Below are 17,277 nucleotides of genomic sequence, written 5' to 3'. Positions count from 1 at the left end.
TAGACTCTACGCGACCTTTTCAATGTAAATTACACTAATAAAAACAAGTTGCTACATTTCACTTGCTCAGGAGCCCAGTGGGCTGGGACCTCTGCTGGACACGTGAGAAACTCACAGAGCCTCCCCACAGCCAGGCTGGATTTACTCTCCAGGTCAAAGGGACATCTGCCTGCCTCTCCGCTGGGAAAAATTTTTTTCCCCTCCTTTGCAAGTAACAGGTGACTTGAGGGTGAACCCGATAATTTCAAGAGTGTGCATTTCTTGAGCCGTTAGCCAGGCCCTGTGCAGGGCACTCCACAAACAGGAAGCGAAAGATTTCAGTCTCCTGGTTACGGAGGAGTAGAACGCCACCCGTCCGTCCATCTCCTGGGTGTGGTGCACACCTGCCTGCCAGGTGTCTGGGCGGCGCGAGGTGGCCGCCCCGCGACACCCGGTTCCCAGAAGGAAGAAATAGTATTTGCTGTTAGGGGCACCGCTGTCAGGGGCTGGAACGGAGCTCAGCCTGAGCGCGTCCTGGGGGACGGGAGCGGGGAGGGGCGGCGCAGGATCAGGGGGAAACCCGAGCGGTCGCCCACCTCCGCGGGGAGCTGGGCTCGGTACCAAAATATGGAACGCTTCACGAATTTGCGTGTCATCCTTGCGCAGGGGCCATGCTAATCTTCTCTGTATCGTTCCAATTTTAGTATATGTGCTGCCGAAGCGAGCACGACTGCCGGGCCCCCAGCAGAGCTATTTAAAGACCAAATTCAAAATCATTTTACAGTTAGGCTAAACTGAGCTAGCTGCATTGAACAAGTTTTCTAGAGCGCCATGCAAATGAATACCTCCTACCATCATGCTTGCTTTGAGTGTCTGTTATCACGCTAAAATCCTCAGATGTTGACGAATTTAATAGTCCAAATTCCGCCTCGCAGCCGCTGAGGCTTGTGGGGGATAATATGCAAAACACCTGGGCCAGACACCACCCCGCCCTGGCGCTCCGGGCCCGGCGACCAGGAGGGAGGGCGGGGCTGCAGTGGGCCGGCCGCCGCCATCCCAGCGTTCTCCGCGAGCGCAGGGAAGCCGCTCTTGCCGGCGCGGCGACTCGCTGGCGTCAGCAGGCCGCGGAGGCGGAAGATGGCGGCGGCGGCAGCGGCCGGGCGTCGGTGAGCAGCGCGGCCGCGGTGAGGACGGCCGATGGCGGCCGGGAGACGCCCTCGGGGACCCGCGGGCCGTTAGGGCGCGACGCTGGGCGGCATGTCGGAGCACGCGGCGCCCGGGGCCCCGGGGCCCGGGCCCAACGGCGGCGGCGGCCCGGTCCCCGCGCGCGGGCCTCGCACCCCCAACCTCAACCCCAACCCTCTCATCAACGTGCGCGACCGGCTTTTCCACGCGCTCTTCTTCAAGATGGCTGTCACCTACTCGCGGCTCTTCCCGCCCGCCTTCCGACGACTCTTCGAGTTCTTCGTGCTGCTCAAGGTGACCGAGGTCCCGACCCCTGACCCTTGACCCTAGCGGCCGGACCCTCCACCCAGGTCTGCGACCTCTGACCGCGACCCCAGCGGGGCGGCGAACCCCCTTCCTCCGGGCCTCTTAATCTTGCGATCCCAGCCCCCGTGCCCGTGCGACTTCTACCCGGGAGTCTCACTCGCCCGGTTAGCGGCCCCTGATCCCGACTCCGGAAACTCACTGCCAGCTCTGTCCAGACTGCCCCCCACCCCTGGCCCTTCCCTTTCCCAGGACCCTCACCTCGGGAGGCAGGAGCCCGGGAGCCCAGCCGTGTGACCCTGACCGTGCTGCCTGGCCTCCTCCGCTCTGGAGGAGGCTTCCAGACCTGTCCTGGCCCTGACCAAACCCCCAGTCTTGGGCTTCCCCAAATCGGGAGGTTCCAGGCCTCCCTCTCCCAGGACAGGACACAGCCCATGCCCATCTTCCTGCACTGGAAGCCACACCCCATTTCCATCTCCTTCTGAGCCTCTCCGGGGAATGTGACCTAGCCCAGGACATGTCGCCGGGGTTAGTGGCAAAGTTATGACTTAGCAAGGGGCCATGCGCAAACCCCCTTGCCATCCTCCCTCGGGTGGCACAGAGGTTTCAGCCATGGGCACAGCTCAGTGGGGACCGGCACTGGCCTAGGTCCTTCTACGACAGGATCTCCGATGACAGCTGGCAGCCCTTCAGAGAAGGTTCCGGGTTCCTGCGCAGCGTGGTGGTCCCGGTTGGGCAGATGGCCATTTCGTTTCCCAACAGCATGCTGCCCACTGGGGCGGGGTGTGTAGCATCCCCAAGTGAGCTCCGGGCTCCTTGTCTGCAGAGAGGGGGCTGGTGCTAGCATTCGAGGCTCTTGGGGTGCAGACCAGACCAGGTGGGTCAGGAGCTGACAGCACTTTGGGGTTTGGTGGGAGGAGTGCAGTCATAGCTGCCCAACAGACCCGGGTGCTGGTTCTGGCCTGCCAGTGTCTCCGGGGAGTCCCCCCCCCCCACCAGAGTCCCCCTGTCCCTTGTCTTTGGGAGTGTCTGATGGCACGAGGAGGCGGTCTTCCTCCTCCTCTCTCCCCAGAGCCCCCCCAGAACATCACGGGTCCCCTGTGGAGGATTCCTGAATCGGGGTTCCTTTATTGGGCTCCTGAGTGTGTGTGGGTGTGATTTCCCTGCGGGGAGGAAGTGCTGCTTGCCCCAGGTGGTCAGTCGGAGCTCAGCCTTCCCGGAGCAGGTCCTGGTCGCGTCAGTTCTGTCCCGCCACTTCCTGACATGGGAGCAGGACAGCCCGGCATACCAGGTGTCCCTGGAGTAGGTGGTCAGGTGTCCCGGGGGGTTCTGACTCCTGAGTTCTCCTCTCTGGGTCGTGCTGCTGGGCCGAGCGATCTCTGGGCCAAAGCCTGGAGGCCCCACGGACCTCTCGAATCTGCCCGACCCCTGGTTCCTTTTGTTTCCCTCATCTGCTCAGTGAGGGCTGGGACTGGCTGGTTTGTGCAGCTGCTGCAAGTTCCAGAAAGCTCCGTGCCTTTACTTCCTGCCTGCCCAGCTTCCGGCACTCTGGCTGCAGATACGGAGGTCCCTTGGTGACTTCCTCAGAGCTGCGTCTTTCTGTGGCTCACAGCCAGGAGCCAGCCCAGACCACCTGATTCCCCACCGGGCCAGCCTTTGGGGGATGAGAGGCGGTGGCCGGGCCCGCGTTCCGGCAGCCTTGGCTTCCACCTCTGCTGGTTTCCCTGGCATCGAGGCCAGACTGGGACGTCCGAGTCCTGGAGCGGTCGGCACTAGGTGCCCCAGCCTGTCTCTGAACCTGGGGCAGCCTGACCGTGCAGCCACTGAGCGATGCTGGCAGGGTAAGCAGGGCTCTGGCATTCGGTGTTTCTGCCGGTCTTTCCCTCGGAAAAACGGAGGTGACCTCCGGGGTCGTTGTGACGTGCGATAGTGTGGAGTGCCGCCAGGGTCCTTGCTGTGAATGGCAGTCCCTGAGCACACCTCTGTGCCGCCTCCTGCCTGGTTCGGGGACCCAGCAACGAAGAGGGCGGAGCAGGAGGGAGGGGGAGACCAGGGCATGGGGTGCAGCGGTGGCCCAGCAGGGTCTGTGTGACGTTAGGCAGACTCAGGCCTGCTGCCCCCGGCAGAGGCCCCGGCTCCGCTCGTAGCTTCCACACCTGTCTGCGGTGACCTGGACACGGGGGCTCTGCATCCGTGTCAACGCCGCCCGCATCACCGTCTCCCGGGGGCACTGCAGGCCAAGGAGGCATGGTCCGCGTTGGCCCAACAGGGGTGGCGCAGATAACACGTCTGAGGAGTCTGAGGAGTCTGGGCGGGCTCCCGGCTTCACACGTACCTGGGCCCGGGGTCGCAGCAGCACGCTCGGACGCTGGGCTCCTCCCATCCCCTGGCTCTGCGCCCCCTCAGGTCACGGCCCCCGTGGCCCGGCGGGGATGGGAGTCTGTGCCCCTCTGCCCGTCCGCAGGGCTGGCTCCGGCGGGGCGGTCAGGCGGTCCGTGGCTGGCACTGGCAGCATGTGCAGGGCTCGTGGAGAGCGTGGGAGGGACGAGGTCCTGGTGTCCTTGCCGGTGGCCCTGTAGCCATGGGTAGCGGGCGTGTAAAGTGTGCACCGGCTCCTCCGAGGAAACACCTTGTCTTTGGCCGAGCAGACCCTGGGCTCGCCGGCTCCTGGGCGGCCTCTTTTTCCAGAACAGCGCTGGGCGTCCCATCGGGCCAGCTGGACCCTTTCCCTGGGGGAGGGGGCAGTGGGTGATACACGGGAGTGAAGCCCCAGACGCAGTGCCCAGTCTGGGGGTGACCCGTGGCCAAAGGCCCCTGAGAAACTCGGCCGTCAGACAGTGAGATGGGCTCTCAGGGAGGGGGGCGGCCCTCTTGACGCTCCTCCAAGCTGGGTAAAAGGCGCTGCTGGTGAGGTGCCGTGGGGCAGAGTCCCCTCTCACCCTGGCGACAAGGGGCAGGTCGTTTTCTGTGGTGGGGGCCATTCTGGGTGCTGTGGGGGTAGAGCAGCCCCCTTCCCCCACCCGGCCATGCCAGGAGTGCCCCACCTTAGCCAGTCCCAGACGCTGCCCAGTGTTCTCCGCGGGCAAGATCGCCCTGGGAGAGGCTGCACCGTCCCCACAAGCTGGCCCTGCCAGTCCAGGAGCGGTGCAGAGGGTGCGGCCGGTGAGGTCAGGGGTGCCCTGAGGACAAGGCGGAGCGCGGGGCTGCCCTGCGGGCCTCCAGGCGGGGGCGGTCACCGGTGTCACCATGTGCTCTGCGGGGTCCTCTGTCAGGTGGGCCCAGGCCCAGTGTGCTCTGTCCCCGGGTGAGGGTCCTGCAGTGTCTGAGAGGGCATCCCTGCTTCCCTGGGCCGTCACGGGACTTGCCCACGTCCCTGGGACTTCTTCCTCCCCCGGAGCCAGCTCAGCATAGCCCCTGCCCGGGAGGGCCCCCCGAGCGCCGGGGGCTCCCGCACTGACCGCCCTCCCTCCCACAGGCCCTGTTCGTGCTCTTTGTCCTGGCCTACATCCACATCGTGTTCTCCCGCTCGCCCATCAACTGCCTGGAGCACGTGCGGGACAAGTGGCCTCGGGAGGGCATCTTGCGCGTGGAGGTCCAGCACAACTCGAGCCGCGCACCCGTCTTCCTGCAGTTTTGTGATGGTGGCCGCCGCGGCAGCTTCCCTGGCCTGGCCGTGGAGCCGGGCAGCTTGGAGCTGGAGGAGGAGGAGGAGGAGCTGGCCGTGGAGATGTTTGGGAACACCTCCGTCAAGGTGAGCTGGCCGGGAGGGCCCTGCACGGGAGGCGCCTGGTGAGCGCACGGGAACCAGTGATTCGTCTGGTGGCAGGCCCAGCGCTTGACCTGGCGCCCTCCCGCAGGTGCGGCCTTCGGGGCAGGGACTGTGCTGGGAGGTTCGGGGCCCTGGGCCATTTCCCAGCCCTTACTTGGAAAGGATCGGTCTGATTCTGGGGGCACCGAGGGCAGACACAGCTGACAAGGAGCCCCCTGGAAACGCTGGGCCCAGTGCTCAAAGCCGGTCCCGGCTGTCCCAGGTGGAGTGGCCATCTGTGGGGTGGTGAGCGCCGTCACTGGAGACGTGCAGGGGCCCCCGGCACCCGCGGGGGTCGGGTGGGTGTGTGGGGCCCACAGCCTGGAAGGAAGGACGCGCTCAAGCAAGTTCGAGGCCAGAGTCCCACAGTTGAGGGGCTGGCGCCCGTGGGGCATGGGTGCCTACCTTGCCAGGCGGCCCCATCCCGCTGATCCTGCCCCTGTCCCCGGCTTCAGAGTGCAGACCCTCACCCGGAGGTGGCCGCTCGGAGGGAGCTCGGTGTTGGGGGTCTTTGGTGGGTTACAGGGCAGAGGCTGGCGGTCACGGCAGCCGGGATGGAGTCTGCGTCTTTCAGTCAGCAGGGGAAAGGGGCCTCTGGGCCGGGCCGCTGACCCCTGTCTTGGCGCTCCACAGTTCGAGTTGGACATTGAGCCCAAAGTGTTGAAGCCGCCGGGTGGTGCCGAGGCCCTGAATGACAGCCAGGAGTCCCCCTTCCCAGAGACGCCCTCTAAAGGTACATACCCGGGGCGCCCGGCCGGCTCAGTCCAGAGAGCGCATCACTCTCGATCTCAGGGTTGTGAGTTCCGGCCCCACGTTGGGTGTAGAGATGACTTAAGAAATAAAACCTTAAAAAAAGTACACCCCGCGTGGGCTGCCGAGGTGTGCTTGGCGCCTCATGACAGCGGGTCACTGTCTAGGGCTGCACCCCTGCCCAGAGGGGCTGGGGGTCTGAGCAGCCAGATCGGTACTGGAGAATGGCCACTCTGTGCCTCAGTTTCTCCATCTGTCGGCAGCGTGTGGGACTCCTTCTCTGGGGGCCCGGAAGGCCCCGTGGGGGGTGTGGTGCAAAGCAGCTCTACCCAGCGACCCCCTCCCTCGAGCCTGGCCTGCCCCTCCCCCTTCCCCCCCCCCCCCCCAGCCCTCCAGGGGTGGCCCCGGGACTCACTGAGCTTGCCCCGGCAGCATGGCCACAGGATGAATATGTGGTGGAGTACTCGCTGGAGTACGGCTTCCTCCGGCTGTCCCAGGCCACACGACAGCGACTCAGCATCCCTGTCATGGTGGTCACTCTGGGTGAGTGTCCCCCAGGGTGAGGCAGAGGGGATTTGGGGCAGCCTGAAGCCCTTGGGACCCGGGTTGGGGGGCTGTCTCCACCCTCTGGCTACAAGAAGTCTCCTTCCTCCAAGGCATCCTGGGGCGGGAGGGTCACGGTGCTGCCTGGGGCGGGGCCCTGGCCAGACGCGCGTCCCGTCCTGTGCCCGCCCCCCAGACCCCTCGCGAGACCAGTGCTTCGGGGACCGCTTCAGCCGCCTGCTGTTGGCCGAGTTCCTGGGCTACGACGACATCCTCATGTCCAGCGTCAAAGGCCTGGCCGAGAACGAGGAGAACAAGGGTGCGGCGGGCGGCAGCAGGTGGGGGCTGGGTGCGGGGCGGTGGCCGGGAGGGCGCTCACGGCTCCGCCCCCCGCCCCCCCCCCCACGCAGGCTTCCTGCGGAACGTGGTGTCCGGGGAGCACTACCGTTTCGTGAGCATGTGGATGGCTCGCACGTCCTACCTGGCCGCCTTCGTCATCATGGTCATCTTCGTGAGTGCCTCGGGGGGCGGCGGGCGGGGGGGGGGGGGGGAGGGGGGGCGGGGTGGGCGTGTGGCCGCCCCCCCCCTGAGGCATCTCGCGGCCCTCGCCCGCAGACCCTCAGCGTCTCCATGCTGCTCCGATACTCCCACCACCAGATTTTTGTCTTCATTGGTGAGTCTCCCTGCTGGGCCAGGCGGGCGGGAGGGGTGGGCTCAGCCCCAGGCCCCCCGCGGCCCCCTGCCCACCTCCCCCCGCCCCCCGGGCACCTCACCCGGTCTGCCCGCCCGCCGCTCTCTGCCCGCAGTGGACTTGCTGCAGATGTTGGAGATGAATATGGCCATCGCCTTCCCCGCCGCGCCCTTGCTGACCGTCATCCTGGCCCTCGTAGGTGAGGACCCCGCCCTCCCGGCCCCGCCCCGGCCCCGCCCCGCCCCCCGCTCCCGGGGCGCCCCGCCCCCAGCGCCCCGCCCCCCCCCAGCCCAGCCGCCGGGCCTTCCCGCAGGGATGGAAGCCATCATGTCCGAGTTCTTCAACGACACCACCACGGCCTTCTACATCATCCTCATCGTCTGGCTGGCCGACCAGTACGACGCCATCTGCTGCCACACCAACACCAGCAAGAGACACTGGCTGCGGTGAGCACGGAGGGTCCGTGGGGGTCCGGGGTGGGCTCGGCGGGCGGCGCCTCACTCTCCTCCCTCCAGGTTCTTCTACCTGTACCACTTCGCCTTCTACGCCTACCACTACCGCTTCAACGGCCAGTACAGCAGCCTGGCCCTGGTCACGTCCTGGCTCTTCATCCAGGTGAGGACTCGCGTCCCAGGCGCCGCCCGCCCGCCGTGGGGCCCGGGGCCCGCGGGGGGCCCGCCTGACTCCAAGCCCGCCCTCCGCCCTCCGCCCTCCAGCATTCCATGATTTACTTCTTCCACCACTACGAGCTGCCCGCCATCCTGCAGCAGATTCGCATCCAGGAAATGCTGCTGCAGACCCCGCCCCTGGGCCCCGGCGCCCCCACGGCCCTTCCGGACGACCTCAACAACAACGGAGGTGCCCCGGCCACCGCGCCTGACCCTGCTGGCCAGGCCCCTGCCCTGGGCCCCGGCTCGCCAGGTGCCAGTGGGGGTCCCGGGCCCGTGGCTGAGGCGCCCAGCTCCCTGGTGGCTGCGGCGGCCTCGGTGGCGGCGGCGGCCAGCGGTGACCTGGGCTGGATGGCGGAGACGGCCGCCATGATCACAGACGCCTCCTTCTTGTCTGGCTTGAGTGCCTCCCTCCTGGAGCGACGGCCCGCTGGCCCACTGAGCCCTGGTGGGGGGCCCCCCCGAGTCCCCCAGGACAGTGCCCCCTCCAGCAACTCCCTGGCGCGTGACGCGGCGCCCCCAGCCGTCGGGGTGAGTGGGCCCAGCCCTGCACCCACAGCCCCAGTGGACCCGCCCCCGGAGGTTGGCTCCTGAGCCTTGGGCAGCTGACCGCCCCCACCCCATCCCTGGCCATGCAGGCCCACTGGGCATGACCTGGCCGGAGCCCTCGGGTGTCGGGGAGGATGTCCCGGTGGTTCTTGGGACTGCCCAGCCTGCCTCGGGGTGGTGTCAGGGTCCATTGGGTTCGCCCAGAGGTGGCCGTCTCTTCCCCGGGGTGGGGCCTGCCGGAGGCCTGTCCCTGCTACGTTAGTGGTGGGCCCCCTCGGCCGGCAGATGGAGGCAGGTGGATGAGAGTGGGGTGGGGGCTCTGTGGAAGGTTCTGGAAGGGGCTGGTGAAACGTGTGGAGTGAGCTGTCCCTCAGGAGCAGAGCTGGGCAAGTCTCTGATCAGGTGAATGTCGGCGGGGGCCACCCTCGCTGTCCCGGCCCGCTTGGCTGGTGCTGCATCATGCTCAGTGCCTTCTCCACGGCACCTGACCCCGGGTGTGCGTACCAGGGCTGGGGTCCCAGGAGGGCAGAGTTGGCACCTCGGGGTCGGGGACGCGGACACAGGCGCCCACCTGGAAGGCAGTGGCCGGGCACAGGCATCCAGCCCTGCTTGGGTGGGAGTGGGACAGGGCTGGTGGCCAAACCGAGTCCCTCGGTGAGGAATGCACAAAGGCGCTCATTCCATCCTATTTAATTGCAGTGTACAAAATCGTGTTTGTATATAGAATAAACTGTTGACGGCGGCCTGGCGGCGTCTGTGTGTGCGGTCAGGGAGGGACCTCCGTGCTTCCTGCCGTGGCGCTAGGATGGCTTCCGTGCGGGCTCCCGAGTGGGGGCCGCCCCGTCCAGGCCGGCAGGGGTGGGGGGGGCGTTCCCAGGGAGGAGTCACCCGTGACTTCAGGTGCTTCAGCTGCTTCGGAGCAGGCCTCGGGCAGGTGCAGAGGCTGCTCGCCGGGGCCGTCCCCGAGCTGGGCCAGGAGCTCTCGGCGCCGCACCAGGGCCTGGTGGAGCCGCTTCTGCGCGCTCCTGATGCGCTGCTCCAGCTGCTCCAGCTCACCGGGGCCTGGGGCGCCCGAGGACAGGCGGCCGTTGGAGCAGAGCCAGACGGGGCCTTCCGGGGGCCCGGCCTCCAAGTCCGGCGCTGCGGCGGCCACACTGGGCTCCAGTAGGAAGCGCACACGACGCTCCCTCGCCGCGGCCCGGCGCACGTGTGCCCAGCCCCCCTTACCTGCAGAGGCCGTGGGCGTGTCCTGCTGCTGCTCGGGAGCCCTGGGGACATGGGGTGGATGGGGCTGCGCCAGTGTCCTGGCGCTCTGCCCCTGGGGTCGGGGTCCCTCCCCGTCGGTGTGGGGCTTCCTTGTCCTTCCGGGGAGGGCCGAGGGGAGGAGCGGTCAGCTTGAGGGTGGGGGTCAGAGCTGGCAGGGGGCCGGGGGGTGGCCTTCGGGGCCCCTTACCTTGGCTCTGGCTCCTCGTGACCTTCCGGAGGCTCTGTGTTGAGCGCGCGGTGGATTCTCTACAAGTCCGGACAGGCGCTTTGTCGGGGTCACGGGAGGCCGCCGTCGCCCGCCCGCGCAGCCCGCCCGTCGGCGCAACCCGCCCCTCACCTGGCTGGTGTGCAGCCAGTACTGCAGCCTGTTGCCTCTTCGCATGCGCGGGAGCACCAGGTGGTAGAAGACGTGCTCCCCCAGAGAGCTGAGCAGGGCGCTGCCGAGGCCCAGGCAGAACAGCACGAAGAGTCCCGAGAAGTGGTAGATGCCCACCTGCAGCGTCTGGGGGGGGGGAGGGGGGACGACACAGGCACAAACCCTCCGCGGGCGAGGCCGGAAGGGGAGCCCTGGCCGTTCGTGGGGAGGACACCGGAGCTGGGCTTTGGTAGGATGCGTAGGAGCGCACACATCTTGGCAACCACCGGAGCGGGGGCCGTGCAGGCTCAGGGTGCGCCCCCGCCTGCCCCCACCCCGTGTCCCGTGGCCCTGCCGCACCTCGGTAACGGCGAAGACGCGCTTCCCACAAGGCACCATCTTGTACCACTTGTCGTGCAGCAAGTCGATGAAGCCGGAGGACTTGTAGCGGCTGATGAACTCGGACAGGTTGGAAGTGAGCGGCGAGTTCTGAGGGAGTCCGATGCCGTAGCCTGGGGGAGGCCAGGGGTGGGGTTGGGGCCAGGCTGGACGCAGCCCCAGAGGAGCCATCCCTGGGGCCACTGCTCCCGGGGGCCACCGCTCCCCGCGGCCCCTCACCCTCCATGGCGAAAGGCTTGCCCACGGTCAGTAGTTTGCAGTCGGCGTCGATGGAGACCTCGTAGTCCAGGAGCGACTTGTCCATGATGAAGGCGTTGAGCTTGGGGGGGTCGCTCCTGCGGGGTGGGGGCAGTGGGGTGAGAGGCCCCGCCCCCGCGGGCTCCGCCCACCCCGGGGTCCCGCCCTCCCAGGTCCTGCTCCGTCGCCCCCGCCTCGCAGGCTCCGCCCCGTAGGCCCCGCCCACCCCGGGGTCACGGCTCGCGCCCGCCCCACCCCCCCCCCCCCGATGGTTCGTCCCCGTAGTCGCCGGCCCCGCCCCCGGTGCTCCGCCTCGCCCCTCGGGCCCCGCCCACCCCGGAGTCCCGCTCCGGCCCTCCCCCCCCCCCCCCGTCCTGCCCCGTCGCCCCCGCCTCGCGCCCGCCCCCCTCACGGTCCCCGGTGCTCCGCCTCGCCCCGTCAGGTCCCGCCCCCTCGGCTCGACCCAACCCCCGCATGCCCCGCCCCTGCAGGGTCGGGCCCGCCCCCCCGCGGCCTCACGTGAGCATGGAGACGCCGTGGGGCGTGGTGGGCGCGCTGTGGCGCCGCATGTGCGCGTACATGTCGGGGAAGCTCTTTTTGATGTAGGCCTCGGCGCTGCTCTCCCACACGGTGCCCACGCGGAAGCCCTGGGACGGGTGGTGCAGCTGCGGGGGCAGCTCGTCAGCCCGGGCCTCCGGCTGCCCCGCGCGCCCTGCTCCGTGCACCGTGCTGGGGCTGCCCGGGGTCCCCAGGGCTCTCGCCCAGCTCCTCCCGCCGCCGCCGCCGCCGCCGGCCCGACTGGGGCCCCTCTGGGCGCCGAGAGGGGGTCAGCAGCACCCCTGCCCCACCCACTCGGTGCCAGGAGCTCCCCAGTCGTGATGTTCTGCGACATGGCCCTCTCTCTGTCCCTGGGGGGCAGGATCGCCAGGGTGAGGGCCGCTCTCCTCAGTGCCCACTGTCCATCTCCACGCAGACCTGGCCCCGAGCCCGAGCTCGAACCCCAGACCTCCTCCTCCTCCTCCTCTTCTCACCACCTCCTCCGTGGCCGCCCTGGGGGCCCGCGGGAATCCCTTGGGATCAGGCCCCCCACACCTGTCCTCCCGGCCCTTCCTGCCCCAGTCGGCCCTGTACTGCCTCTTCTCACCCTGTTTCTCTGGTCTCCACACCACGTGGGTCTGCAAATCCTGTGGCTCCACTGTCAGAACCACCCGGAACCCCGCAGCCCTGCTGGCCGCTCCTCCCTGTCCTGGCTCCCCAGCGCCGCCCACAGTCTGCAAACTCCTAAGGGATGAGTGAGTGGTGACACTGACCCACGCGTCCTGATGTGGCCACAGCCCTCCGGGAAAGCCGGACCCTTGTCCTGTGGAGCGTCTAGAGCAGTCCTGTCTGGAACCTTCCGACGAGGAGACCCTGTACCTGTGCTGTTCTCAGTGGCTGTTGGGCACTTACAGTTAATTAAATGTTGAAAGTGGCCGCGTGTGAGTGGCTAGCACATCACACAGCACTGGGCCCAGGCTGTCGTACCAATTTCCAAAGATACGGGGCTTAGGGTGTAGCACCCCTCAGGACACAGCCGGATCCGAACAGTGGGAGCTGCTACGGGACAAAAACAATTTCTCCAGCAAACACATTTTTGGACAAGAAATAAGTGGAGAGGAAATGCACCCACGGTGCCTGTGTGTTTAGGACCAGATTCAAACAAGCCATGGGGGGAGAAAAGACAACTGGGAAAAGGGGACCCTGAGGTGTGTGAAAGCTTCCAGAAAACTGGTGAAATGACAGTCCAGTGGCTGGGACTGGCCTGGGTGGCGGGGAGTTGACTTAGGAGCTGGACAGTGGGTTCATCCATGGTGCTCACTGCTCCCTGTTCAGGAATAAACTATTTCATTAAAAAAAGAGAAATATGTAGACTGGGGCACACCTCTGCTCTGCCCGCAAGCCGCCAGGGCTCCGACAGAAAGTTCTGTCTCAGAAAGAACCGCTTTAGACACCCTGCAGGACCTGCCCCGGGGCCTTTGCTCTGCCTTCTCTCCCATCATTCCTCCCTGATCTCTACATAAAAGTCTCTCGAATGTCACCCCCTCCCAGAGTCATTTCCTCACCCCCGTTTCAGAAAACGCCCCTCCCGGGACTCCCTGTGTTCCCACTCTGCCTCATTTTCCTTCCTGACACTTTACAGCCATCTCACACACCAATCCGGCATGCTTCTCTTGACCGCGACACCTCTCCCTGGGGCACGGAGACCTTCGCCTGTTTGGTCCCGGCCGGGTCCCCCGCGCCCGGCGCACACACCGAGCGCTCGATACATGCTTTCAGGGGCAGGTGGCTGCCGGCGGCCGGGTCTTGGGGCGGGAACCGGGGGAGTGGGAGACCCCCCGGCCCCACGGCTGCCCACCTTGGGGTCGTGGATCCCCGACAGCTCCTCGAAAGTCTTGTCCCCGACCATGACGGCGGCCAGGTTGGCCGTGTAGCTGGACAGCACGAGCAGGCAGAAGATGGCCCACAGGTTCATGAGGAAGCGGCCGGTGGGGCACTTGGGCGTCTTGCTGGAGACCGTGCGTCCGAACAGGATGGCGTAGCAGAGGTTGAGCGCCGAGGAGTAGGAGAACACGGTGGCCCGGTTGCGGCCGCGGGGCGTGAGGCCGTAGGGGCTGCGCCACTCGTACAGCGTGAGGAAGAGCGCGGTGAGGTGCAGGGCCGCGAAGACGCCCAGCCACATGGACCAGTGCAGCGGCCACGTGAAGGCGCCGATGGGCGAGGCCGTGTCCCGGGCGCGCACCATGATGCCCAGGCTGGTGGAGAAGAAGGGGCTGCTGAAGTCCAGCACCTGGGAGCGCGCCGAGTTGATGCTGAAGCTGGTGACGGCCATGTGGGCCCTGCCGGCCAGCAGGTCGCCCACCAGTCCGGTCCAGCGGCCGTCCCGCAGGGCGCCGTACTTGCCGTCGCCCACGATGTACAGCTCGAAGTCGAAGGGCGCGTCCTCCGCCAGGCGCTCCAGCAGGTCGATGCAGTAGCCGTAGCAGCACTTGCGCAGCGCCCGCGGCGCCGAGCCGTTGGCCAGGGCGGCGAACAGCGCGTCCAGCGCGGCCGAGTCGTTGGTGCCGGGGGCCAGACACAGCCGCCCCGCGGGGCACTGGCCGTCCTCGTCCGGCTCGCGGGCGAACACGAACGGGTGCTCCACCAGCGTCACCACGCGCAGCTTGGGCCGGCCTCCGGCTCCCGGCGCCGGCGGGGGCCGCGCGGCCGCGCCGCCCGGCTCCGACTCCAGCCGCCCGGCCCGCCAGCTGCCCACCGTGGCCCAGGCCGGGGCGCCCCGCGGGTCCTGGCGCAGGCTCCACACTCGGAAGTGCCGCGACACGTGCACCTGGGAGGAGCCGGTCACCCACACTGGCCCCGTGCGGCCCTGGAAGGACGTGTTGGCCAGGAACCTGGCCGGGGGGGGGGGGGGGGGGGAGGGGGCACCGTCAGGCAGCGGGGCCGCACCCCTTGCCCCTTGCCAGCGTGGCACCCGCGCCACGGGGGCGGTGACGGTGCCCCCGGCCCGAAAGCGACGACTTCCCGGTTCTCATGCCCGGCGAGGCCGCCTGGCTGGTTCACTTCCCCTGCCCTGCACGCTGCCCCCAGAGCGCCCTAAGCCCCCGCCTGCCCCTTCCCCTGCCCTGCTTCCACCTTAGGGTCAAAACCCGCTTTCTCGGGAGGATACGATGCCCGGTATACAGCACGGACCCAACAGTGGTGCCTTTCCCGACTCACAGACGGGACCCGCACACCCCTCACTCACCGTGCCAGCAAGCGGCCCGAGGACAGGGACCCGGCCGGGCGTGGGTCGTGGCAGTTGACCGTGGCGGGGGGGAGGGCGCGCTCCGGTTCCGCACGGGCCGCGCTTCCCAGGGCGCGAGCCACCAGCTCCACGGCGTCATGAATGGCGGCCTCCAGGGGGGGCCGAGCCACCTCGCCCAGCGCCAGCAGCCCGAGGGGCAGGCCGTCCGTGGGCAGTACCTCAGGGGACAGTGGTGTGCCCAGCAGCCAGCGGGGCCCCGGGGGCGCGGCCCGCAGCACCCGGAGGGCGCGGGCCGCGTCACAGCCAAGGAGTGCAGCCACGGGCACTGGGGCCGGGCCCCCCGTCGGGGCCCCCAGGGGGGCCAGGCGTGCCTGCAGCCCCGCGGCACCCGGCTCCGGCCGACCCAGGTCCAGCACGAGCTTTGGGGCCCCGCCGGCCCGGGCGGTCCAGAGGGCCACCAGCCCAGCAGGGTCCCGCACGCGGCAGAGCACCAGGCCGACGTCCTCCCAGGCATGGGCCTGCAGCACAGACACCAGCACGTCGAGCAGCGTCTCCAGGGGGCTGGCCCAGTCCAGCTGCAGGTGGAACGGATTCTGGAAAGGGGGTGGGCACAGTTAGGGCTGGCGACCTGTGACCCACCGCACCCTCCCCACCCCCACGAGTAGGTGCTCGATAAACAGACGTCCTCTTTAAGACCGGGCGGCATGCCTGCCTCCGCCAACCCGCCCCTGCTCTAAACCCTCTCTGTCTCCCCACCACCATCGGCACAAAGCCCAGCCTCCTTGGCCTGACACTCAGGGCCTACTCGCTTGGCTCTGGCCACCCTGGTCGCACCCCACTTTGGGGCTTTTCCCATTTCCCAGCTGGAACACCTCTCCTCCTTCTCTCTCTCTCTCTCTCTCTCTCTCTCTCTCTCTCTCTCCAGCACCCAACTCCTACACATCCTTCAAAACCCAGGTCCATCACCCATCCCCTATTCAGACTTCCCTGGCGAGCCAGGGACTGAGGGACTCCTCTATGCCCTGTGGCACCCAGAAAGTTCTCCGGGACTTGCTCTTAGCCTGTGAAGGATGAGAGAGAGGGCAATGCCAGGCGCCTAAGGCGAGCAGGGTGTTGCCCCGGTGAGGACAGGATGCCCAGGGCTGAGGCTGCTGTTCAGTCCCGGGGGGTCCAAGCGAGTCCTCCCAAAAGACTGATGTAAATAGCAGGGGCTCCGGGCCTGGAGGCGGCAGCAGAGGGCGCCACAGGCCTGGCTTTGAGTTCTGTATCTTTCCCACAAGGTCGGCGCAGGGGGCCCGCCTGGAGGCAGGGACAGCTGGGTTAAGGAGACCCCAGGCTTCCTCTACAGTCGAGGTCTCCCCTCCCTGAGGAGAAGGACGGCCTGGAGGGGCTTCAAGCTGCGTTCGGAAGGCGGGAGGCCCCTACCAGTCCCCATATCTCTAGGTTGGGCCCCTCCCTGCTGTCCTTGTAAGGGGGCCTTTCCCAGAGGCACCACGGGGGTCCCCAGAGCCCTCTCAGTCACCCCTCATCCGTATCCCGCCTTCTGCTTCTTCGGGCCCAGATCCAGGCCCAGAGGCGGAATCAAGGAGAGAATAAACTCCAGCGATGCGGAGGGAGGGGTCTGACTGACAGGGAGGGTGGCCCGTCGCGGGGAGGAGACTGGGGAGACCAGCAGACCCCGGAACTGCACCCCAGAAACGGGCAGAAAGACCTGCTTCCCCTCCCAGCCCGGGGCCCAGCTCGGTGGGGCTGGGGGGCGCCCTCCGACCGGGGAGGGCTTCTGGGGCCCACAAGGGCAGCAGCCACGGTGTGGAGACCCCCATCACCAAAGCCCAGGAAGGGGGTCTGCGCAGGAGTTGCGGCCCCGCCGCGCCCCACCGCCCTCCACCGCCCCCCTCGAGGGGGGCCTCGTGTGGGTTTGGCCATCCTGGGTCCAGAAGCATCGCACCGGGTCGGCCGCCGTTTCTGGGTCCCCGCGCCCTGGGAGGCATCCGGGGTCAGGAGTCCACGTCCCGCGAGCCCCGGGGGCTCCTGTGCCAGCGCCCCCCGGCGCCTCTGGCGTCGGACCCCCGGCCCCCGCCCCCCAGGGCGTCCCGGGGCCTCCCTCGTCCGGCCCCCGGGCGTCCCCGCGTACCGGGTCTCCGAGGGGCGCGCGCGCCTCCCGCCGCAGCACGCTGAGCACGGGGGTCTCGGCGGCGGCCGCCAGGAAGTGCAGCTGCCGCAGCTCGGGCCGCGCCCCCGGGAATGCGAGCACGGCCCGCACGCCCGGCGCCGCCAGCGCCTGGCACAGGCCGCGGGCCAGTGAGGCGGGGTCGCGGGCAGGGGGCGCGGCGGCCACCAGCTCCAGGCTCAGGTTGTGCGGCAGCCGCGGCGCCAGGGCGGCCCGGGCCAGGGCGGCGCGGACGCGGGCGCGGGCGGCGGGCGCGCGGGGCAGGAGGGCGCCCAGGCGCACCGAGCCCCCCAGGCGCTCCAGGACGCCGCACGGCTGCGGGTGGCCCCCCGCGGGCCCCGGCCCCGGCCCCAGCGCCAGCGCCAGGCCGAGCCACAGCGTCCGCACAAACTCCATCCCAAAGTTGCCGGCCGCGCCGCGGGGCGGAGCCGCCGGGGCCACCGCGCAGGAGGCGGGGTCTGGGGCCCGGCCCCCGCCGCTCGCTGCCCCGCCCCCCCGCGGGGCAGGCGCATCCCTCCCCCGCGCGCCCCCGCCCCCCACGCCGCCGGCCGACCTGCGCCCGCCCTCGCTCCGTCCGGTTCCCCAGGGTCAGC

At 68.4% G+C, this 17,277-nt stretch overlaps 2 protein-coding genes and 1 non-coding gene across 15 annotated transcripts; 1 reads left to right on the top strand and 2 right to left on the bottom strand.

The window, feature by feature from the left end:
• Window positions 1-600: 600 nt before the first annotated feature.
• LOC111559689 lies at window positions 601-707 on the bottom strand. Its single transcript, XR_002740797.2, has one exon. It is a non-coding gene; the product is annotated as a U6 spliceosomal RNA (small nuclear RNA).
• Window positions 708-1,090: 383 nt separating this feature from the next.
• TMEM259 (transmembrane protein 259) lies at window positions 1,091-9,218 on the top strand. 10 transcript variants are annotated; one of them, XM_023242722.2, is made up of 11 exons: window positions 1,091-1,458; window positions 4,943-5,218; window positions 5,909-6,008; window positions 6,458-6,568; window positions 6,765-6,887; window positions 6,979-7,079; window positions 7,226-7,241; window positions 7,378-7,458; window positions 7,549-7,705; window positions 7,775-7,874; window positions 7,976-9,218. In XM_023242722.2, exons 1-11 carry the CDS (start codon window positions 1,237-1,239, stop codon window positions 8,519-8,521), a joined length of 1,833 nt encoding a protein of 610 aa, XP_023098490.1. In that variant the 5' UTR covers window positions 1,091-1,236; the 3' UTR covers window positions 8,522-9,218. The 10 variants fall into 10 exon arrangements, with proteins under 10 accessions (XP_023098490.1, XP_023098484.1, XP_023098497.1 ...); XM_023242716.2 differs by having other exon boundaries at window positions 7,375-7,458; XM_045042563.1 differs by having other exon boundaries at window positions 1,092-1,458; window positions 7,573-7,705.
• GRIN3B (glutamate ionotropic receptor NMDA type subunit 3B) lies at window positions 9,151-17,093 on the bottom strand. 4 transcript variants are annotated; one of them, XM_023242691.2, is made up of 10 exons: window positions 16,649-17,093; window positions 14,515-15,107; window positions 13,129-14,161; window positions 11,253-11,398; window positions 10,716-10,831; window positions 10,458-10,609; window positions 10,080-10,244; window positions 9,930-9,988; window positions 9,704-9,744; window positions 9,151-9,538 (listed from the first exon to the last, which is right to left on the bottom strand). In XM_023242691.2, exons 1-10 carry the CDS (start codon window positions 17,078-17,080, stop codon window positions 9,243-9,245), a joined length of 3,033 nt encoding a protein of 1,010 aa, XP_023098459.1. In that variant the 5' UTR covers window positions 17,081-17,093; the 3' UTR covers window positions 9,151-9,242. The 4 variants fall into 4 exon arrangements, with proteins under 4 accessions (XP_023098459.1, XP_044898454.1, XP_044898456.1 ...); XM_045042519.1 differs by having other exon boundaries at window positions 9,151-9,744; XM_045042521.1 differs by having other exon boundaries at window positions 9,151-9,744; window positions 11,313-11,398.
• Between the last annotated feature and the right edge of the window lie 184 nt (window positions 17,094-17,277).

Source organism: Felis catus, chromosome A2 (assembly GCF_018350175.1).
Source record: "Felis catus isolate Fca126 chromosome A2, F.catus_Fca126_mat1.0, whole genome shotgun sequence".
Lineage (NCBI taxonomy): Eukaryota > Metazoa > Chordata > Mammalia > Carnivora > Felidae > Felis > Felis catus.
The sequence above is the reverse complement of the archived record's forward strand: the minus strand, read 5'-3'. Positions and strand labels throughout refer to the sequence as shown.